Source organism: Lepidochelys kempii, chromosome 8, assembly GCF_965140265.1.
Source record: "Lepidochelys kempii isolate rLepKem1 chromosome 8, rLepKem1.hap2, whole genome shotgun sequence".
NCBI classification, from domain to species: Eukaryota; Metazoa; Chordata; order Testudines; family Cheloniidae; genus Lepidochelys; species Lepidochelys kempii.
The window spans coordinates 100561033-100584834 of NC_133263.1; the positions used below are offsets into that span (position 1 = coordinate 100561033).

At 47.4% G+C, this 23802-nt stretch overlaps 1 protein-coding gene across 1 annotated transcript in view; it reads left to right on the forward strand.

Moving 5' to 3' along the window:
• AGBL4 (AGBL carboxypeptidase 4) overlaps positions 1–23316 on the forward strand; it is a 1390068-nt gene extending 1366752 nt beyond the window's left edge. The window contains exon 13 of the mRNA XM_073357770.1: positions 19898–23316. Within this exon, the coding sequence (XP_073213871.1) occupies positions 19898–20018 (121 nt within the window). The 3' untranslated portion in view covers positions 20019–23316. The remainder of the gene's footprint in view (positions 1–19897) is intronic.
• Positions 23317–23802: the final 486 nt, after the last annotated feature.

Consider the following 23802-nt stretch of genomic DNA (forward strand, 5'->3'; position numbering starts at 1 on the left):
AATAAATACAATGCTTTGAACACACAAAGCACCGTGAAAAGTTACAAGCAGACCAAGCAGGACTGACATTTCCATTTCCTAGGAATGGCTGCAACATTAACATTTGCTTTCATTCTTGTTTGGAGAAAAAACAAAGAATCTGGAAATTTTCTGCCAAATAAAAATTTCAGAAAAAAATTATCTTTGGGTCAGTCCAAATATTTCAGTGCTGACTTTATTTTATTTTTTCAATGTATTTTATATATATAATATGAAATATATAAAATTGAAATGGTTTTGATTTATTTTGTAATGAGGTTTCTGCAGGAACGTGTGTCAGTTGAGAGAAATCGGCATTTTCGGAGGGGAAAAATGTCCAGATGGAAAATGTTTGACCAGCTCTAGTGACAATATTTTTATAGCACATTTCAGTCTAGGCCACAGATCAGCTGTCAGAGGTTCTTTTGAGAACGCTGCCTCTTAAGTATGTTCCACTTGCAGCCATTTTGGCAGATGCTTATTGACATGGTCAGATTGTACCCGTTCTGCTGCAGTGACTGTTGAAACATTCTCCATCTCCCTTTCTCCGCTGATGACTTTGACATAACAGTTTGGGCCGGGATGGAGGGGGATCACCAGCTGTGCAGTTCTCATTGCTGTCCTTCTGCAGAGACCAGCAGGGCTGGTGATGAAAAGAATCTAGCATCTTCCTCCTCTGTTCTCCTGAAAGGGAATGTATCATTTCTTCCAGACTCCTAGTGTCCACTGCCTCTGGGTCTGGGAAGCCAAGCCTATTACAGAACCTGGCAGCGTAATGCCCTTCAGTAGTACAACTCAGTTACCTCGGTATAAGGATTATTTTTTAAACTAAAGAGCTGCCGTCAGTGCTAACAGAAGCATTATAATCTCATCAGACATCCAGGCCCATCTCTATAGAGACAGATACACCAGAAGGGAAGTATATACATGTATATAATCATTTTGCACAGTGTCAGTTTTGTTTGTTACCCCCACAACTCTCTACCTGGGGGGGAGAATTCTTTTGTCTAGTCACATACTACAGGAAATTTCTACATATTGGTTAATACTCACCCCAAAGACGACGTATGTTTAGGGAATAGATTTTAAGTGATCCATGTTGCTAGTGTCCTGATATCTCAGTTAATATATCAGATTCTCCCAGTAAGTAGACAAATGCCTTTTCTATCTGTATCATGGGCTTATTTTCATAACATAGGATGATAGCTCTTTTGTGCGTGCGTGTGTGTGTGTGTGTGTGTGTGTGTGTGTGTGTGTGTGTACAGGGCTGTCCTTAGGCATATGCAGCTGTGTAGGGAACCCAAAAATCTGGGGCACCACCAGGACCATAGGCGCCAACTTCTCATCTTGCTGAGAGGTGCTGGACCCCCATTCCACTCCAACCCTGCCCCCACTCTACCCCTTCCCTCAAGCCCTGCCCCTGCCCTAGCTCTTCCCACCCCTGCTCCGCCCCCCACCCCACCTCTTCCCCGCCTCCTCCCCTGAGCATGCCCCATCCCCACTCCTTCCTCTCTCTCACAAAGCTTGAACGCCGTGAATCACTGTTTGCGGCGCTCTGGAAGTGCTGGGAAGGAAGGAGAGGAGTTGGTAAGTGCGGGGCTGCCGGCTCACGAGAGGCGCTGGGGGTAGGGGGGAGGAACAGAGGGGAGGAGCTTGGCTCCGGTGCGTGCTCTGCACCCACTAAATTTTCCCCATGGGTGCTCCAGCCCCGAAGCACCCACCCATGGAGTCCGTGCCTATGACCAGGATTGCAGGCAAGAGTGGGTCAGCTCCCGCACACCCGGCATGCACTGCAGTCTCCTTACCAGGCAGAAGGGAGAAGGTCTGGGGGTTGGGTTTCTGCAGGGAACTGTGACTCTCGGTATCATTCTGTCAATAAATCAGAATTTTTTCTATCGTGCTACTTCTTTAATGCAAGTCTAGTCCATCAGCATTATAGTGTGCTTCATTTGTTTAAACTGTTTTTAATAAAATGCATGTGGCAAGTTTTCCAGTACTGTAAGCTTATGTTTGTGTTGCTAAGGGCAAGTCGGGCATAGGGGCACCAGTTTAATAATGCTGCCTAGGGCCCCATAAATCCTAAGGATGGCCCTGTGTGGTGTGTATCCACACACACACACACACACAGAAGTGAATGAAATGAAGTATTACTTTGAAGCTGTCATGTTAACTGGAAACTTGTTCAAGGAGAAAGTCCTAGAGCTACTACTGGGAAGAGAGTTTTGAGGCTTTAATTATGCCTTGGCTCGGAAATAACAAAAGAAATGGATCTGAATATATAAAATGGTACCAAACATCTATGTACTCAGGGCTAATTATATGGCACAGATATTCACTTGAACCAGGAAATGTTTTGACTACAGTTTATGAAAATCCATTATGACATTACCAGATTCTCCATGCTCATGAAAGGAAGGCTGCAAAAAGTTAATAAATATGTGAAAGGAAACTAATTGGATACTTTGTGCCAGCTACTGTACATGGAACAAGTGTTGTGTAAGGGAATTAGTGCTGCTGAAAGGTGCTGGATTGACAGGCATTAAAATAATAATAGTCTGTGACACGCATTTGATCAGAGGATCTCAAAGCACCAAGAGTTAAGTGTCACTGTCCCCATCTGTCAGATGGGGAATTTTCAGCATAGAACAGGGAAATGACTTGCTCCGGCTACATTTGAAGTCAAAGGAATCTCTAGTAATAGATTTGAGGTTCCCTGACACCTAATCTAATGCCCTGGACCAGGCTGCCTGCTGCTTAAAATCATCAGTATACCAACAGTTCTACAAGACCATTGGAAGTGGAAGGCCTTGTTTATGTGTGATGGCCACCATTTTGGCCAGCGCACCAGAGATTTTAGCCAGAGTCTTCCAGAGCTAACAGCCTGCGCTGATACAGCTTGAGCTGAAGTGGGGGTTGCTAACAATTCATATCTCTACAAGTTGGCACCTGTAACATGCTCACCACCAGTTACTTGCACACAAAAGTTGGACCACTTTAACTCTACGGGTAAATGAAGTGGTGCAAGCCCTCTGCCTCCTAGCACAGGGTCAGTTATTCCAGGATGAAGGGGAACAGCTTTCCCCATGAGGCATCTCTGGACTGATATCACTGCATCCCCAGGAGGGATTGCACTGATATAGCTGCTCTGGTTAAAAATCACTGCCCTAAGTGAAACAGTTATCCTGGTACAAAACCTATGCAGATGAGGCAGGCCTACATTTCCCTTATACTGACTCCTGTCCCATCCATCAATGAGGCTCTGTCTGGGACAGGCGGGGCCACTGCTAAGGTTAAGGTGGGATGTCAGTCCTTGAAGTCGCTGCTGAGTCTACCAACAAGTGTGTCAGCTGTGGTGGGGCATTTTGTGTTGTGAACACCTCGGGGCTAGAAACTAATGTCAGACCCACCAACTCGACTCTTTCTCCCCCATCCCTGTTGTACCCCTTAGCGCACATCTGTGGTGAATTACAGCATGAGAATAATTGTCGTCTTCTCCTCACCCTTCAGTGGGGACTCCAGCCCCCTCCCACTTCTCATACTTCCAGTGGTGAGCTGGAACCGCACGAACCGGTTGTTAAATTTTGAAGCCGGTTTACAACCGGTTGTTAAAGGGGTGGGCAAACTCCGGCCCGTGGGACACGTCCGGCCAGTGGGACTGTCCCCTGTCCGGCCCGCCTGAGCTCCCAGTTGGGGAGGCTCCCCTGTCCGAGAATCCCGTTTTAATTTTGCTCCGGGTCTTCGGCAGCACTTCAGTGGCACGTCCTCCACTCGCTCTGGGTCTTCAGCGGCACAGAAGGACCTGCCGCCAAAGTGCTGCAGAAGGCACAGAGCGACTGAAGGACCCGGTTCTTCAGATTTTGGCAGCTCATCACTGCATACTTCTCTTTAAAAGGGTCATTGTCCGCATCCTCCCCACAAGAGACCAGCTCCCTCCAGCTCTTCTGTGTCCTTTGCCACCACAGAGTGTCCCTACACAACTCCACCCTCACTTTGCTCTATGTCTGCCATTCACCTCTGCCTCCCTGACCCCTAGGACATCTGCATCTAGCCAGCTAGCCTTCTACCTCTCCATGTCTGAGCCTTTAGCTCAGCTCCCAAGGGAAGTGTATCCCAGAACATAAGAATGGCCCTACTGGGTCAGACCATGGGTCCATGTAGCCCAGTATCCTGTCCTCTGACACTGGTCAGTGCCAGGTGCCCCAGAGGGAATGGACAGACCAGGTAATCATCAAGTGATCCATCCCCTGTTGCCCATTCCCAGCTTCTGGCAAACAGAGACTAGGGACACCATCCCTGCCCATCCTGGCTAATAGCCATTGATGGACCTATCCTCCATGAATTTATCTAGTTCTTTTTTGAACCCTATTATGGTCTTGGCCTTCACAATATCCTCTGGCAAGGAGTTCCACAGGCTGACTGTGCGTTGTGTGAAGCCCAGGGACCACTTCTCACTAGTTTCAGGCAGTAAGTCCTGTTTTGCCCTTGTTCCCTGCTCCTGGACTCCTTCCCTGATTTCCAAACCAGCATCCCCTTCTACACCTTAAAAACAGCCAAGGGCCCATGTCATCTGGGAGAGAAGTGGTTATTTTCCTACAGGCTAAGCTTCCCTTTTGAAATATGTAAGTGTGTGTTTAGATGACCCAATGCGGGGGGAAAGGTTGTAATGTCCTCATATGTGCACTAATGAATTAAAAGCATTGCTGGATATGCTAGACACATTATGGAGTGAGGATATATGTGTCCTGTGAATCGCTAATTAAGCAACAGAGACCTCAAAATTAGAAATCATCCGTCTGTCAGAGCTGTTTGAGCAGACAACATACCCGCTTAGCGTGAAGGACTTGGAACATTTCAGAGCAACTGACTCTAAGATACAGCTCACCCTGCAGCCAAAGGCTCCTATCTAAGGGTGTGTGAGGTGCACACAGACCAGAATAATACAGTTTAGAAAGATCAAATGGGTTTATGAGAGACCTGTTGATAAAGGGAAGGGTATGTGACTTCCATTCCTTATTGCGCTCTTCTCATTTATGTTCCTCAGTAACTCACAAATTCTGCCACAATTGCACTCAAGGGAAATGCTGGAGCTAGATCCCTCTTATTATTATAGGTGGGGCCGGTTGCACCAACTATTGTTAATGTCGCTTGACACTTCCCATTATAAGTCCCTGTGGTCAGTTGCTTATAACTTTGCCAAGCTTCGATAATTTGGACTGAAATTTTCCATGTCAGGTAGAAGGACCTCACATACCATAACATCTTCCTAGTCACTCCTCAGGCAGCAGGACACGGACAGGCTAAAATGGTCTTCAGTGTGTTTTGAAAGACCAGCAGGGATTTTCTTAGGTAGGGAACCTCCACTACCAGCTCCTTCCATGGTCTTAGGGCAGCCAATATAAATGTATATTCACCCACCAGCTTTGGTGCTACCAGACAGAAGCTAGAGGAGCAGTGTGGTACGTCATGCAGCTGGTATCCTAATGCTAGTCAGAAACTGTATTGGAGAGGGGGGAGTCAGTCCCTATGCACCATGGAAGGAAAACGCATATGGGCACACCCAATGGGTCAAACTTCAATATAAACAACGAGGAGTCCTTGTGGCACCTTAGAGACTAACAAATTGATTTGGGCATAAGCTTTCGTGGGCTAAAATCCACTTCATCAGATGCATGAAGTAGAAAATACAGTAGGCAGGTATAAATATACTCCATGCATCTGATGAAGGGGGTTTTAGCCCACGAAAGCTTATGCCCAAATAAATTTGTTAGTCTCTAAGGTGCCACAAGGACTCCTCATTGTTTTTGCTGATACAGACTAACGTGGCGGTGACCCCTCTGAAACTTCAATATAAGTCACACTGGGATAAATCTGAAAAATGCCACTGCCTCCCGTGGAGTGACTTCTGATTTACACTGGGGTGAGATCAGAATCTGTCCCTCTGTGTTTTAGCCATGAGTCCTTTGTTATTGAAAGAGATGAGATTGGTGCATCGTTAGCCATGACATGAGACAAGAAAAGGTGATGGTTTGCCCACCAAATGCTTATAGTAATTGAAAAACAGACTTTCTGGACCTTTCAGTAAATTTGATTCAATTAACCGTCTCCATAGGCAAGAAATGGTCAAGTCAAACATACAGTCTTCCACATCTGCTGATGGAAAAGTGACTCTGCTTTGAGCAGGGGCTTGGACTAGATGACCTCTTGAGGTCCCTTCCCACCCTGATGTTCTATGATTCTGTGATTCCAGATTTACATTTCAGCAGCACTGACAAACTGCCACAGCCACTAAGAGCTTTGAGTGCCTCCACTCCTTCCTTTGGTGCCTTGTTAATAGGAAATAAAACTGACCTGTGACTTTAATGAGAGACTTCCTTGGAGCCCTCCTAGAGGGATCTGCAAGTCAGGCTGCTTCTCTTGCCCAAAGGGGGCTCAGGGCTCTTAACCTCCTAGGGATGCTTGTGATGTCAACAGCTCACACTTCTCTACACAAGAGGTAACAAGTAGACTGCAAGTTAGTTCCTGAGACACTGAAAAGCATCCAGTTTGTAAGTGCTATTGGCAGTGCTTCCTGCACAGACACTGCTAAATAAATAGTGTGTTTTCCTTCTCTCTCCACTACACATTGCTCATAAAGGAGAGGGAGGGGATCACATAAATAATATAAGGAGGAAACAAACTGAATAAGAGAAAACAAACCTGTCCTCAACATTTCCCATTAACAAATCAGGATCCCTCCCAGAAGAGGAGAATAGTAAACTTCTTCTTGTGAATTTTATTATGAGGACATGGGAATGCTGTGGTTGGTGCAGTTCCCGTTTCCTACCAACAGGTGTCACGAGCATGAATTACAAATATTCTGTAAAAAGAACAAGGAGTACTTGTGGCACCTTAGAGACTATGTGGGCTAAAACCCACTTCATCAGATGCATGTGTGTGGAAAATACAGTAGGAAGATATATATATACACAGAGAACATGAAAAAATGGGTGTTGCCCATACACTCTATAACAAGAGTAATCAGGTAAGTTGAGCTATTATCAGCAGGAGAAAAAAACCTTTTGTAGTGATAATTAGGATGGCCCATTTCCAATGGTTGACAAGAAGGTGTGAGTAACGGTGTGGGGGGGGAAATAAGCATGGGGAAATATTTTTACTTTGTGTAATGACCCATCCATTCCCAGTCTTTATTCAAGCCTAATTTAATGGTGTCCAGTTTGCAAATTAATTCCAATTCATCAGTCTCTTGTTGGAGTCTGGTTTTGAAGTTTTTTTGTTGTAATATTGCAACTTTTAGGTCTGTAATCGAGTGACCACACAGATTGAAGTGTTCTCCGACTGGTTTTGAATGTTATAATTCTTGACGTCTGATTTGTGTCCATTTATTCTTTCATGTAGAGACTGTCCAGTTTGGCCAATGTACATGGTAGAGGGGCATTGCTGGCACATGATGGCCTATATCACTTTGGTAGATGTGCAGGTGAACGAGCCTCTGATGGTGTGGCTGATGTGATTCGGTCCTATGATGGTGTCCCCCTGAATAGATATGTGGACAGAGTTGACAACGGGCTTTGTTGCAAGGATAGATTCCTGGGTTAGTGTTCTATCCTCTAATATAATATATATAATATTCTATACTTCTCCGGGCATGTCAGATTGTAGCCACCCATGGGTGATGCCTTGGGATACATCACAAGCTAACACAGAAATTGTGCCTCATGACAGGATTGTTTACCTGCTTCTTTTGTGTTCAGACAGCACCAGGCTACATCAGTTTCTAAAAATCTTTCCCAAGTAGGTCAATGTATTTTTAAAAAATTGCTGGGAATTCAAACGACTTTAATCTGATTTCCAGGGCAGCAAATTGCATTAGAAATGGAAGCGCTCTTACAGTTTAAAGGCAAATTATATGTTTTGCCTCGAATTAATTTTTGTTTTTCCCCCTTCTCTACTGATAATTATAATCTGTCAGTTTACTCCTACATGCATCTGCACGTATTCTGCAGTTCCTGATACTTGTAGCTGTCGTTAAAGAAAACCTTTCAGGTTTTAAACGGTGACACATTTGCATGGGTTCAATGAAAAGGATCTATTTACGGAGTTCTGGGAGATTTGCATTGCTTGGCTAGCCTCCAGCGTAGGGGTTCTCCAAAATACCACATTATAACAATTATCCTGTCAAGGGCTGAAAAATCACAATCCCAGCTGGAACAATGCAGCCCTGGAGTTCAAGCACACACTAAACACAGTCCCAAACCACAGAAAATGTGCAGGGTTAGATCATGCCTTGAGGCACTCCCCTGAGCAAATGATGGTGTATAAACCACTGCACTCCAGGAGCAGGCCAGGGGAACATACTATCTCCAGGAAACAAAGTGGGGAGTAATGTACTCCTGCCATGGACCATCCATTGGTAAGTTACTATCCCTTCCTCCCTGATGGTTCAGCTACTGCCTAGCAAGTGGGAGCCTGGAGTCAAAGCTCCAGCCCTTCCCTGCCTCCCCCTGAACCCCCACAACTCAGTTCAGTCCCAGAAGCAGTTACTATGCTGGTGGCCCAAAGTCTGGGTCTCCTACACTGGGTTGTAGTTGTGGACATGGGAATGTAGTCAACGTGACAGTCAAGTCCAGACTTTAGTTCTATAATATATATGCTCTGACACATAATATTTTGCCACTATGGGATGGGGGGAGACAGAGGGACACCACCCATGTAGCAGCGGTCATGCTTGCGACCAAGGGAGAAGCACTTGCAAGTAGAGTTGGGTGAAAGTTTGCAACCAAAACTTTGGGTGAAAAAGGTGGATTTGGGTAAACTGAAATATTTCTCAAGATCATGTTGATTTCGCCAAAGAGTTTCAGTTAAAATAAATTAGATAAAATCATAACCTTTTGTTTCACCATTTTCAAAATGAAATGTTAGGATTCAAGATGTTGTTTTGAAATTCCCTTCAATGTTATATAAAAGGTGTTAAAAGAAAAGCTTGAAATCCAAACAGAATGGTTCAATGGATCTGAAACATTGGTTTCGACTTTTTGATTGGCCAGAATTTTTTAAAAATAATCATTTTGGATCAACCTGAAGTGATTTCTCCCCACCCCCCGGGGTTTTTGTAATAGCCAGTGACCCGAATAATCACTTTTTCACACGGTATAAGGTGAAGGTGAAAGGTGGTGCTTCTCACAGCAGTAACTGGGAGCCTTCTCCAAGTGCAGCAGATTGTGTTTGCATTGCTCTGTCCCAGTGAGTATGTCAAGCCCTCCTGGCAAGACTGTGACACACGACCCCTCATCCATGACGGCATGAGCTGGTGCAAATGGTACACACACATGCGTGCACACAGGGATGGGGGTTGAATTTGTGATTTTTGTCTTTAAAATATGCAGTTGTATCCACCAGAAGATCAATACCTTGTCAGCTAATGCCTAAGGATTTCTCACCATTCATATAACGTGGTAAATTTGTTTTCATTGTTTATAATTGGCCTAGTCTTGCAACATGTATGTTATCTAGCTGCCAGCGTCTCCGCTTGCATTATCTGCTGTGCCATTTGATTTCTGGTTTTGTCTTTCAAACCTGTCAGGCGTTCCCAGAAAATACAGAAAATCCTTTTGCAGTGTCAGACACGGGGCCAGTTACTTGTGCCTCTCTGAGAGTGAAGCATTTGAAATAATCAGGTATAAATAGTTTGTTTGGAAAATGCACATCTTGTATACCTAGGAAACATTGTAAAAATTAGATCATCAGCTACAGTAGTGTAGGAAGAGTCCATTGTTTTGTAACCATTTTCAATTCCAGTGATCCTATTTTGATCCCTGGCATGTGGACATGTATAACCCTCTATTTCTTGCAATTTCAACATAAGATCCAATTAAATTGGTTCCCCTTTCATTTGCAGGCTGCAGAGTCACTAGTTAAAATCTACCCTGACTTGGCTAGTTAAAATCATGCCCTGATTCTCATGGGTGACTTTAATTTTCCTGATATCTGCTGGGAGAGCAATACAGCGGTGCATAGACAATCCAGGAAGTTTTTGGAAAGCGTAGGGGACAATTTCCTGGCGCAAGTGCTAGAGGAGCCAACTAGGGGGGGCGCTTTTCTTGACCTGCTGCTCACAAACCGGGTAGAATTAGTGGGGGAAGCAAAAGTGGATGGGAATCTGGGAGGCAGTGACCATGAGTTGGTTGAGTTCAGGATCCTGACGCAGGGAAGAAAGGTAAGCAGCAGGATACGGACGCTGGACTTCAGGAAAGCAGACTTCGACTCCCTCAGGGAACGGATGGCCAGGATCCCCTGGGGGACTAACTTGAAGGGGAAAGGAGTCCAGGAGAGCTGGCTGTATTTCAAGGAATCCCTGTTGAGGTTACAGGGACAAACCATCCCAATGAGTCGAAAGAATAGTAAATATGGCAGGCGACCAGCTTGGCTTAATGGTGAAATCCTAGCGGATCTTAAACATAAAAAAGAAGCTTACAAGAAGTGGAAGGTTGGACATATGACCAGGGAAGAGTATAAAAATATTGCTCGGGCATGTAGGAATGTTATCAGGAGGGCCAAATCGCACCTGGAGCTGCAGCTAGCCAGAGATGTCAAGAGTAACAAGAAGGGTTTCTTCAGGTATGTTGGCAACAAGAAGAAAGCCAAGGAATGTGTGGGCCCCTTACTGAATGAGGGAGGCAACCTAGTGACAGAGGATGTGGAAAAAGCTACTGTACTCAATGCTTTTTTTGCCTCTGTTTTCACTAACAAGGTCAGCTCCCAGACTGCTGCGCTGGACATCACAAAATGGGGAAGAGATGGCCAGCCCTCTGTGGAGATAGAGGTGGTTAGGGACTATTTAGAAAAGCTGGACGTGCACAAGTCCATGGGGCCGGATGAGTTGCATCCGAGAGTGCTGAAGGAATTGGCGGCTGTGATTGCAGAGCCATTGGCCATTATCTTTGAAAACTCGTGGCGAACCGGGGAAGTCCCGGATGACTGGAAAAAGGCTAATGTCGTGCCAATCTTTAAAAAAGGGAAGAAGGAGGATCCTGGGAACTACAGGCCAGTCAGCCTCACTTCAGTCCCTGGAAAAATCATGGAGCAGGTCCTCAAAGAATCAATCCTGAAGCACTTGCATGAGAGGAAAGTGATCAGGAACAGCCAGCATGGATTCACCAAGGGAAGGTCATGCCTGACTAATCTAATCGCCTTTTATGATGAGATTACTGGTTCTGTGGATGAAGGGAAAGCAGTGGATATATTGTTTCTTGACTTTAGCAAAGCTTTTGACACGGTCTCCCACAGTATTCTTGTCAGCAAGTTAAGGAAGTATGGGCTGGATGAATGCACTACAAGATGGGTAGAAAGCTGGCTAGATTGTCGGGCTCAACGGGTAGTGATCAATGGCTCCATATCTAGTTGGCAGCCGGTATCAAGTGGAGTACCCCAAGGGTCGGTCCTGGGGCCAGTTTTGTTCAATATCTTCATAAATGATCTGGAGGATGGTGTGGATTGCACTCTCAGCAAATTTGCGGATGATACTAAACTGGGAGGAGTGGTAGATACGCTAGAGGGGAGGGATAGGATACAGAAGGACCTAGACAAATTGGAGGATTGGGCCAAAAGAAATCTGATGAGGTTCAATAAGGATAAGTGCAGGGTCCTGCACTTAGGACGGAAGAACCCAATGCACAGCTACAGACTAGGGACCGAATGGCTAGGCAGCAGTTCTGCGGAAAAGGACCTAGGGGTGACAGTGGACGAGAAGCTGGATATGAGTCAGCAGTGTGCCCTTGTTGCCAAGAAGGCCAATGGCATTTTGGGATGTATAAGTAGGGGCATAACGAGCAGATCGAGGGACGTGATCGTTCCCCTCTATTCGACATTGGTGAGGCCTCAACTGGAGTACTGTGTCCAGTTTTGGGCCCCACACTTCAAGAAGGATGTGGATAAATTGGAGAGAGTCCAGCGAAGGGCAACAAAAATGATTAGGGGACTGGAACACATGAGTTATGAGGAGAGGCTGAGGGAGCTGGGATTGTTTAGCCTGCAGAAGAGAAGAATGAGGGGGGATTTGATAGCTGCTTTCAACTACCTGAAAGGGGGTTCCAAAGCGGATGGCTCTAGACTGTTCTCAATGGTAGCAGATGACAGAACGAGGAGTAATGGTCTCAAGTTGCAGTGGGGGAGGTTTAGATTGGATATTAGGAAAAACTTTTTCACTAAGAGGGTGGTGAAACACTGGAATGCGTTACCTAGGGAGGTGGTAGAATCTCCTTCCTTAGAGGTTTTTAAGGTCAGGCTTGACAAAGCCCTGGCTGGGATGATTTAACTGGGAATTGGTCCTGCTTTGAGCAGGGGGTTGGACTAGATGACCTTCTGGGGTCCCTTCCAACCCTGATATTCTATGATTCTATGATTCTATACCCCTTATCAGCTGAGTGCTTAGTCTGTGGACAAACCTAGATAAACAAAGTAGATGTGTGGTAATCATCATCAATACAAAGGAAAATTGGAATATTTTATAGGAAGATCTGGATGACCTTGAAGATTGGAGTAATAGAAGTGGGGTGAAATTCAATAGTACAAAGTGCAAGGTGATACACTTAGAGTCTAATAAGAAGAACTTATGTTATAAGCTGGGAGCTCATCCGTTGAAAGCAAGAGAGAGACCTGGGTGTGTGGGTCGATCACAGGGTGACTGTGAGCCACTAATGTGATGCAGCTGCAAAAAACCCATGAGATCCTCGATGTACCTGGTGAGGCATTTCCTGTAGTGATAGGGCAGTACTAACGCCATTGTACAAGGCACCTGTAAGATCTCATTTGGAATACTATATACCATTCTGGTCAGCCATATTCAAGAAAGATGAATTCAAGCTGGCACAGGTGCAGAGAAGAGCTACTAGGATGATCAGGGGAATGGAGGCCCTATCTTCTCAGAGGAAATTGAAGAGGTTGGCTTGTTTCGCCCAGTGAAATGAAAGCTGAGAGAGGATCTGATTAAATACATCAGGGTGGTAAACACCAGGGAGGATGAAGAACAATTTAAGCTGAAGGACAGTGTTGGCACAAGAAGAAGTGGGTGTAAACTGGCCATGAGCAAATTCAGGCTGGAACTCAGAAGAAGGTTTCTAACCATTTGAGGGATGAGGTTCTGGAACATCCTCCAAATTGGAGTTGTGGGGGCAAATAACTTAATTGGGTTTGAGAGAGAGCTGGACAAATGTAGGAGTGGGACTGTATGATGGGATTGCTTGTGATGGGTGTGGGGTCCCATCCACATTTCTCATGTTCCTAAAATCTCATGCTTCAGGGCTTTCGCCAGTCCCATGCAGGGATCAGGAAGGGATTTCTGCTCATGCCCCCAGCGTATTCTAGTGAGATTTTTCTCCTTCCTCTGAAACATCAAAGATGGCCACAGCTGGGCAAGGTGGGACAATGCTCTGAGGTAACACTGAGCATACTCCCTTTCAGGAGCTTGGCTGGCTGGTTCTTGTTCACATGCTCAGGATCTAACTCAGGGGTCGGCAACCTTTCAGAAGTGGTGTGCCAAGTCTTCGTTTATTCACTTTAATTTAAGGTTTCACATGCCGGTAATACATTTTAACGTTTTTTAGAAGGTCTCTCTCTCTCTCTATAAAAGTTGATAGATTATATAACTAAACTATTGTCGTATGTAAAGTAAACAAGGTTTTCAAAATGTTTAAGAAGCTTCATTTAAAATTAAATTAAAATGTTGATCTTACGTCGCCGGCCCGCTCAGCCCGCTGCTGGTCTGGGGTTCCGTTCACCTAGGCCAGCAGTGGGCTGAGCGGGGCCTACGAACGGGACCCCAGCTGGCAAAGGGCCAGCAGCCAGAACCTCAGACTGGCAGTGGGCTGAGCGGGGCCAGCGGCCGGGACCCCAGACCAGCAGTGGGTTGAGCGGCTCAGCCTGCTGCCGCTCAGGGATTCCATCCGCCGGCTCCTGCCAGCCAGGGTCCCGGCTGCTGGCCCCGCTCAGCCCGCTGCCGGTCTGGGGTCCCGGCCCTGCCCACATAGAGTGGGTACCCTAGCCCATTCTCGTCCTCTCTCTCTGCACTGAGCTGAGGGTGGGAGTGCACTGAGCACAGGGCTGGGGGTGAAGGAGCAGGCTGGGGTTGGGGTGCAGGGTCTGGCCAGGAGCTAGAATGAGGGAGGGGACTCAGGATTGGGGCAGGAGGTTTGGGTGTGGAGAGTTTACCTGGGAAGCTCCTATTTGGTGTGAGGGGTGCAGGTGGGAATGTGGGGGGGAGGCGCAGGAGCTCCCGTTTGATGCTCAGGGTGGGGGTGGGAATGTGGGGGGGTGTAAGAGTCAGGGCATGGGGTGTGGGGGGCTGGGTGTGTGTGAGGGGGGTGCAGGGGTCCGGGAAGAGGTCTGGGTGTGTGTGAGGAGGGTGCAGAGGTCAGGGTAGGGGACTGGGGTGTGTGTGAGGGGGGGTGCAGGGGTCAGGGCAGGGGGCTGGGGGTATGGGCTAGGGTCCTGGGGTTGCTCCCAGCCCCCTGCCCAGAGCGGCTCAGGGCAGGGGGCTGGAGGGGATAAGCCCTGATTCCACCTCCCTTGCCCCGTCCCCCTTCTTCTCCGCCTCCTCCCGGGAGCAGCGAGCACTGCGGCTGCTTCTCCCCCTCCCGCGCAAGAGCCATCAGCTGATCGGTGGCAGGGAGGGAGCGGAGAAGGGGCAGGAACCCAGCACGCTGGGGGAAGAGGCGAGGGAGGGGAACTTGCCTGCCCTGCAGCAGCAGCTGGGCAGGACCAAGCTTCTTCACCCTGCCCCCGCGGGGTCGGGGGGGAGCGGAGAAGAGCGGGCCAGGGCGGGCAGGATTTTTAATGGCACGCTGCTGCCTGCCTGGTTCCTGGCCTGGGTTCGGCAGCGGGCTGAGCGGGGCCGGCAGCCGGAACCCGGCAGGCAGCAGCGTGCCATTAAAAATCGGCTCGCGTGCCATCTTTGGCACGGGTGCCATTGGTTGCCGACCCCTGATCTAACTGATCATCAGATGTAGGGACGGGAAGGAATTTTTCCCCCAAGTCATATTGGCAGTGACATGGGGAGTTTTTTTGCCTTCCTCTACAACGTGTGGTGCAGGTCACTTGCCGGGATCATCTGAGCATATCTCCCTTAATCTATTCCCTGCCATTCCAGGGGCCTATAGGGTGTAGGGTAGGGTGACCACATGTCCCGTTTTTAGAGGGGCAGTCCCGTATTTAAGCCTTCCTGCAGGTGTCCCAACTTTTTCTTAAAAACAGGCAAATTGTCCTGTTTTTTTCTGTCTCCCCCACATCAGCACTGGTGGGTCCTGCTGCTGGCCATATCCCTGCTCGCTAGCCACCCGCCCACCAGCGGTGAGTGCGGGGGGTCCAGTGGCCAACGATGGGGGGGGGTGTGGTCCTCCCCCTGCTGGTCCGCCAGCTGAGCCCCCGCTGTGTGCCGGCTCTCGGCCAGCGGGGCCCCGTCCCGTTTCCGGCCAGCAATGGCTGTGAGCAGCGGTGGCTGGTGCGTGCGGGCAGGGGCTAGGCAGCGGCCGGTTACGTGTCACCTCTGCTGCCCACCCATCGGCCATTCGCATGCTCCTCCCCTCAATGTCCTCTCCCTGCTTTGCCCCTTCCCCCCCACCCAGCCCTGCTGCTCCTCCATATCCCGCCAGTGGGGTGTGTCCCGTTCCCAGCGCTGTGCAGAGAACCAGCCCCGGGTCGGAGCGCTCAGCTCCCAAGCAGCCTGGACAGGAGGCTCCTTCCTTCCCCCCTGCCTCTGGCTGGGCCAGTGCCCCGGGAAAGCTCAAGATGCTCTGGTCTGGGGCGCTGGCCAGGAGGAGCCGAACAACACTGGCACGGGGAAGCCTCTCTCTGCCCCTCAGCTAAACTCTGGAGTGGCAAGGGGAGAAGCAATTTCCAGCCTGTTTCTGCCCCAAGCCTGCAGGCTTCACAGCAGCCCCCTGGGCAGGGGCTTAGCACCCTCTTCACCTGCCCCCACTCCCCGCCCTGGATCTTGCCCCCAGGGAGCACAGGGCTGCTCCGTCCCCTAGGCACCCTCCCCTGCTGAGCCACCTCCTGGGCCAGGTTTGCTGAAGCCCCTACAGTCCGGTTCCCTAGGCCCTGGTGCACAATGCATCCTTAGGGCTTAACCCCTTTCTGGCTGCACCGTAGCTGGGGGACAGGAGGTGGCTGTGTTATCTCGGTGGCCACCAGCAGCCTGAAGGTGTTAGCTGCCTTTCGACACTGTGCAGGCAGGAAGGGACAAGCTGCTTCCAGCCACAGGGGAGCAGGAGGAGTGGGGAGAGAAGAGATGAGCTCTGCAAAAACACAAGCCAGGTCATCCCTTCCCTGCGGGGAAAAAGAAGGCACTAGGACACTAGTCATCAGTGTGGACTATGCCAATGTCAAGTTGCAGACTTGAACTATTTTTCCTGTTGAAATTAGGGTGGTTCAAATGTTTATACCCCAGGAAAAGTTTGTTTTCCACACTTCCTTACCTCAAAAATGTATTTTTTTTTTTAGGCAGCAATCAAGTGTGGCAAATTTCAGCCATAAAGCTGACTGTTTAGATTGCTGGAGAGGTGACTGCAAGTTTTGACCTAAATATGACCTTGTAACTGGCATGCCAAGTGCCTGGGAGAGTGAAGTTTGCAGAACAGTTTGCCATTACTGTAACATTAACGATCATGTGCTCCATGGGCACCTATTAAAAGCCCCAGTTAGATCACTGGCTGCTGTCAGTTTATTGTATTTCCAAAATCACCTTGTTGTATGGACCTGAAGTGAACAGTGCACGTAGTATTCATGAACCAGCAGAAGCTATAGATCACAGGTACTTAGACTACATCTAAAAATCACACAGTATGATCTGTTGCTGCGGCTGAAAGGTTAAGCACTGGTTCCCTTATCTGTGTTACAAATAACACCCTAGATTATTAAAAATGAGTGAGTTTTAAAGATCTATTTTATCTTCTTGACCCTGATCATATTGTTGTACTTCCTCACTTTACTCAGTGGATCAGGAGTAATGAGACTAGCCAGTTTCACTTTCTGGGGATGGTTCTGGACCGTGCTAGTCTAGTGTGACGCCAGAGTAACCGCATAGAAATCAAAGGATTTGTACTGGCGTAAAGAGGGAGTGATGCTGTGAAGAATCAGGCCCTTTGTTTCTGGTCAGTTTCATGTTTGTGCTTAAGCTGCTGTTGGGTTTCGTTTCCAGCACTGAGCCCAGAAACATTAAGATTTAATCAAATTAAACATAAAAAGCCCGTTCTCCATTCAGTCTCCAGGCACATTAGATTTCATGAGTCCCCCATTTCCACGCCAAACCAATTGCTTTATTTAAATGTAAACAGTCCCCTTTTCAAAACCTCATTGTGCCTTAGGACGGCAATTTAGCAAAAGGAAGTACCGTGTAAACATTGATTATTTTCACATCTATTTTGACAAATCTTTCTACCGATTAAAACAAAGCGACTAACCAATATTTAACTGCAGTTACAGCTCCCAGGTGAAAGCAGATCCCTCCATATTATCAATGTGACATCAAGGAGTGGAAGTTCAGTGCCTAGGATTAGGAATCAGGAAACCTAGCTATTCCCAGCTCTGCTCCGGAGCTGCTGTGTGACCTTGGACAAATCACTTCACTCCCCCCCTCCCCCTTTGTTTATTTCAGTTGTAAACCTCATTGGGGCAGGTACTGTCTCTCATTACTTGTTTGTACAGCACCTCTCACAACGGGACCGTGATCTTGGTTGGGCCTCTAGGCACTGTGGTGGTCCATATAGGTAATAATACTACTCGAGGCAATGCTCGGAGGATAGGCAGGATGTTGCTGATCGCTTAAATATTAGACCAGGAGTCTGGAGCCATCTCTGTTTGTATCTTCTCAGAGCAGCAGTGGATGAACAAACAGCACTGGCAGCATGACAGCTAAATGGAATACTTCATCAGGGAGAGAATCAAGAAATACAGACTGTGTAGAATAAGGCAGCTGAGTCAGTGAGGGCAGCCCTCAGGGTAGATCTAAGCCTATCAGTCATTGTGAAGCAGGTTGATGGCATGTTTTGTTTTCTCTAGTCAGGCTGGAAACTGATAGCTCAGTTTATAATGGAGAAGAAATCAAAAGTCGTATCTGTTTTTATAGCTGCACAATGGCCAGGTTGGCTAGAGAGAGATAATTACGTGCCGTGACAAGATGAGGAAGAGATGAAATAGAAGGATATTATTTGTGAACCAGGCAGAGGGAGACATTATGGCCATCCCAGTGCAGGTGTGCTGTATGGGGAGCACGTATGAGTGGCATCAGAATCAGAGATGGAGGATATGGATTTAGTCAGGCCCAGCACTAGATTTTGTTTAAAAAGAGAGGGGCATTACAACGTAACAGGAGTTAAATGTTTCAGGAATTTTAAAGAATGAAGCTGAGAGAGGTTTATTTAAAAATAAGAGTAGCAAACACTTCACTGAGGTGCTGGGCACAACAAGGACAGCACTCTGCTTGTGCATGAGAAGCAGGAAGTGAAACAGACTAGAAACAAAAGTTACCCTTCCCGGGTCTGTTTCATTGAAGAAGCTGAGGGTGAAGGGCAGAAAAGTAAACAAGTAACAAAAGCGATGAAAAGAAAATGAGACATTTCCAAGGCTTTGAGTCTTAATAATCTAAGTAGTGCCTGGATGTGTAGGGTCGGAAGTCGCAGGGGCTCTGAGTTGGTCTAACTCTGCTCCCATTGAAGTCGGTGGTGCAACTCCCTCACTGGCAGCAGAGTTCGCCCAGTGCTGAGCAGCCGGTGGAAAGAGATAGGGCCCATCGTGGTGACAGGATTCAGCCCAAGAGCTGAAGCACTCTCAATTCCTATCGCGATATTGGCAAAGAAGCCCATGGAAATTCTGGCTGTTTTTCACCCTCAGATGAATTTTGCATTAGCAAGCTCAATGTTAGAGAGGTTGGAAAGAATTCGGAGAAGAGCATCAAATGTCACTGAGGCTGGAGGGGCTGACTTGGGACACCATTTGAACAGTATTCACTACAAATAGGTTGACTCGGGGCTTGTCTACACGGTGCCGCCGTCCAGATTATGGCGGAGTGAAAAGTGCTCTTACGTGCTGCGCTCAAACTGCCCTGTGTAGACCCTGCTGGCATGAACGAAAAGCTTCATGTCAACATAGTCCTGGCTGAATGTGACTATGTCCACGAGAATGAGGCAACTTTCTGGTCGCGCCAGCAGGGTCTACACAGGACGGCTAGAGTACCCTGCAATTCACACCCCCCTAGTCTGGACTGTGGCGCTGTGTAGACAGGCCCTCAGAGGACCGTGCGTGTCTGCCAGGAGTGGGGGGAAAGGACATAAGTGTGATGGCTGCCATCTCGGGGACTGAAATGGGGACCTCCAGAGCTAAAAGCATGAGCAGCTGTGACTTGAGTTGAAGAAGGAAGCTCTGGAACCAGCTGCTATAACAACTCATGTCCTCTATGGATCGGCATAGAGGAGGGACCTGTAACACACGTTCACTGGTAGGTTACGTACACGCTGGAGAAATACTCACAGTGGTGCAAGGGGGTCATTGAGTGGAATAAAGCAAAGAGAAGTTTTAGCTGAACACCAGGAAAAATGGCTGTGAGATTACTAGACAGTGGAGTGATCTCCAAAGGGAAGAGGTAGAACCCCCATCACCAGGAATATATAAAGCTTGACTGGAGAAAACACTGGAGACTCATGGAGGGAATAATTCTGTACTGGTCTGTAACAAGTTAGACCGCCAGTTGAAGTCTCACTTGCAAATATACTAATTGCTCTGAGATTCTGCACAAGGATTTTCCTAAAAACATCTCAAATGTGTGGTTTATGCATTGCTGCAAGACTGTGTTATTTCACAATGGTTTTCTTCCCTCTCTTTTTTCCTTCTTCAGGAAAGAAAAAATGCCCCCTTTTAAATGTGCCACCCTGCGGGGCCCAGGGAATAGCCACCCAGGCCGCAAGCTGGAGAAGAGAAGCCAGACGAATCCTACGGAGCACTCTCACTCGTCATAAGGACATTGGGAAGCAGGCACTGTGGAAGTGGAGTTGGATCAGCACCTTGGGGGGGTTGAAATTGCTCTTTCTTTCCCCCCCAGATAAGTAAAATAACAAATAGTTGGTGGGGGGGAGGAGAAATCAGCTAGAAATGTTACTCATGATTTAATTTTTACCAATGGTAAATCAGTTCCACATCTTTTGGCACAGCTCTGGAAAATGTGAACAGATAGATTCACAAAAATCATTAACTGCAGCTGAACATCCATTAGTTACAAAGCAGGGGGGGACCCCCCAAACCTCTCCCCCTCTCTGTCTTTAAAGGCGTAGTTGATTCACTGAGCAAACAGTTCAAAGCCCCCTGTCACCCAGTGCAATGTTTACCCCTTTAGTGTAAAATTCAGAAGTCTTGATGCAAGTCTCATATGCTATTCCAGTTACCGTGGGCTATTGTGTATATAAATAGCCCATGGGGGTAGGCAGGCATGCCCCTCTGTACCCTGCTTTGCGCCATCCTTCATTTCCTGGCACCTATTTTGGTTCTTCCGTCAGATCTTTTCATGAGAGACTCCTGTAGCCCTGTTAATTGAGAGAGACGCATGCACACGTGTGTGATGGTTATCGCTCGCAGAGCATGAGCTGAGCCGTGATGGGGGAGGATGTGTGGCGCCCATTTGGTGTCATTATTGTGCCTGCAGAAGCCAGTTCCAGGCATTATACTCACCAGCAGCCCAGGCTAGACCCATATAAGAGGCATAGCCTGTGCTCCCCAAGCAACTGCTAGGTAGTGTCCAGGGATACGCTCAGACCTGCCCCCAGTACAGTACGCACAGTTGGCAGCATTGATTGGCCCCCCCTCTTGGTTTCTTCATGACGGAGGTGAGGGGCAAAGCATAGGGGGGACCCCCTGACTCTTCTCCCCCCACCTCCACAAGCTAATCTGGCCCATACACGCATTGAAACTTGTGCTAGAAGCCATCTCCAGCGGGCAGCCTCCTCCCCAAGTCTCATGTGACCGATCTGAAGTGTCCCTCAGCTTTTCAGGGAAAGCAAGTTGAAACCTAATCACACCTTCTGCAGGTTCTATGGGATTAGGAAACCAGATGTTAGTGATGGGCTCGACCTCTCCATTCCCAAACCCTGGAGAAGTTTAGATCTGGATCTTAGGGCCAGATTCTCAGCTGCTGATCCCTGATCCTGGGCTGGCCAAGGGGCTGAAAAGGCCCTAGGCAAAACTGAAAGCAGCCTAAGATTGTTACACTGGCTGCAGTTGTCCCACATGGACTGCTGCACCAGCTGGGCATCTGGCAAAGTGCCAGGCACGCCATCCCCACCCTCTGAATAGCCTCATCCTATCCCCAACATTCCCCTGTCTGGTGAGTGTAAATGGCTCCGTGTGGCATGAGGATTCCCCTCTCTGAGGAGAATGCTTGGCTGGCCCATTACGCCAGCTTTCCACTTGCTTTGCACTGACCAGGAAGCACAGAGCAGGCAGAGTCAGGGCAGAAGATACGGCTTCCAGGTCTGTGGCTCGGGTAAACCTCACACATAGCTACACGGCAACGTTTGAATATACAGCCAAACCTACAGCCCGTGCCTCATTTTCGTCATCCTCCCCCGCCCCCTCAGCCTCATGGTGGGTGTAAATGAGGGCAGAATATGGCCTTGTTTGGATCTGAAAAAGAAGGAAGTCCCAAGAAAGTGACAAAAGTGGAAATGCACAGATGTTGTCAAATAAAATCCATCGACCTGATTGTTTTAATCTCTGGGAAGGGGAGAGATGGGAGAATAGGAAACAAGCTGAGAACAAGAAATAAGATGACCCATGGGAAGGAAAATGATAAAAACAAACTCAATATTGTCAGCATTTCAAGGTTACAGGGTTAAACTGTGTGCATTTTTAAGGAGGGTGAAATGCCTTAATATGATGAATACCAATGCATCTAAAAGGCACAGTGCTGCTTTCCTGGCTCTATACACAGAGTAATGAATAGTGGTGACAGCATGATAATTAAAATGACCTCTTGGAGATATGGATTAGAAGGCACGCAGAGCGGGGATAACTTGTCCTTTGAATTAATCTAGTGTTAATTTATTACTATAGTTGGATTTTATAAGGTTTTAGTGGAAGACTTGCAAAGTTGGTTTACTCGGAGGAAAAAAATGTTCCCTTTGCATATTGATTGAAACAAAACATTTGCAGAATTCCTTGGTGATTCTTTCTGAATGGCTCCATGTATCTAGGATTTCAGGCAAAGTCTCCTATTCTTTGGAGAATCTACTCTAGAAAGAATGAATAAAGTGATAAATGCAACAGCTGAGTGTGTCTCTACATTTTCCTTCTCTTCCTCCCTGCAGATGTGCTCACAACCCTCAGGGTTGGCTGGACAGTGAAGGGTGGCTAAGAGAGGCATGGTCACTGTCCTGCTACCAGTTCTCAAAGGTTCCTATCATTTGGCTTCTGTATTCAGACTATTTTAACTTAAATGGATATTTATTTCTTCACACAATGCACAGTCAACCTGTGGAACTCTTTGCCAGGGGATGTTGTGATGGCCAAGACTATAACAAGGTTCAAAAAAGAACTTGATAAATTCATGGAGGATAGGTCCATCAGTGGCTATTAGCTAGGATGGGGAGAGATGGTGTCCTTCATCTCTGTTTGCCAGAAGCTGGGAATGGGCAACAGGGGATGGATCAACTGATTATTACCTGTTCTGTTCATTCCCTCTGGGGCCCCTGTCATTGGCCACTGTCGGAAGACAGGATACTGGGCTAGATGGACCTTTGGTCTGACCCACTCTGGCCGTTCTTATGTTCTAATGTCTTTATTGCCATGGAGATTAACCTCTCCACTCCTGACCTGTCTCCTTCCATTCAATCCTGCATCTCAGCCTAACCCTGCAACATCTCCTCCTCCAATGTACTCCATCATCACCTCCTCTGCAACTTCATGTGCGTTTCTACACTACAATGGGGATTCAATCCTGCCTGTGGATCTGGGCATCACTACAAAAGAAATACTAAATAATGATGCTATCTTGGACCCATCATGGCCCAAGCAATAACCCTGGCCCTGCCACCAACTTGGGCAAGTGATTCCACCTTTCTGTGATCCCATCTGTAAACAGAGGATAATAATAATAATTAATTGGGGCCTGATTTGACCATCTTCCCATTGAGTAGTATTTTACTCTGCAAGCAGTCCCATTTAGAGTGTGGTACAACATGAGCAAGGGTGGAACAAGCAGGTCCTTAATGTTTGTACAATGTGAAATGCTATGTAAGTGCTAAATATTGTATCAAATTAAATCTCTCCTGGAATTCTGCAGGGCCATCTTCGTGGAAGTTCTTTCTGATAGTCCAGGTGTATGTGTGTTGGATGGAGACAGATGGACCAATGCATGCAAAATGCATGCAAGAGAATTCCCCCACTCCACGTAGATCATATACCTCCTAGCTCATCTTCTCCTGTACGGTCAGTTTCTTTTGAAGGGAAAACAGTTATCTATACATAAGGGTGAAGATTTTCTTTAAAAGAATGATGTCTATTAAAGGTCTGTGAATTAAGGGGACAGATGCCTGTATGGAGCACGCAAAGATCTCCAAGGAGGACAACATGACACAGCTGTGTGATGAGGTGGTTATGTACTGCGACGGAAAAGGAAAGTGCTTTCAGGCAGCTGTATTTTATAACCAATACCAAATATTTATAATAATTTTTCGGTCACAGCAAGGTATGGTTCTGCAGTTAATATTAGCAATAAGGTTGTCCTCTGATTGGTCAAAGCTCAGACCAGTG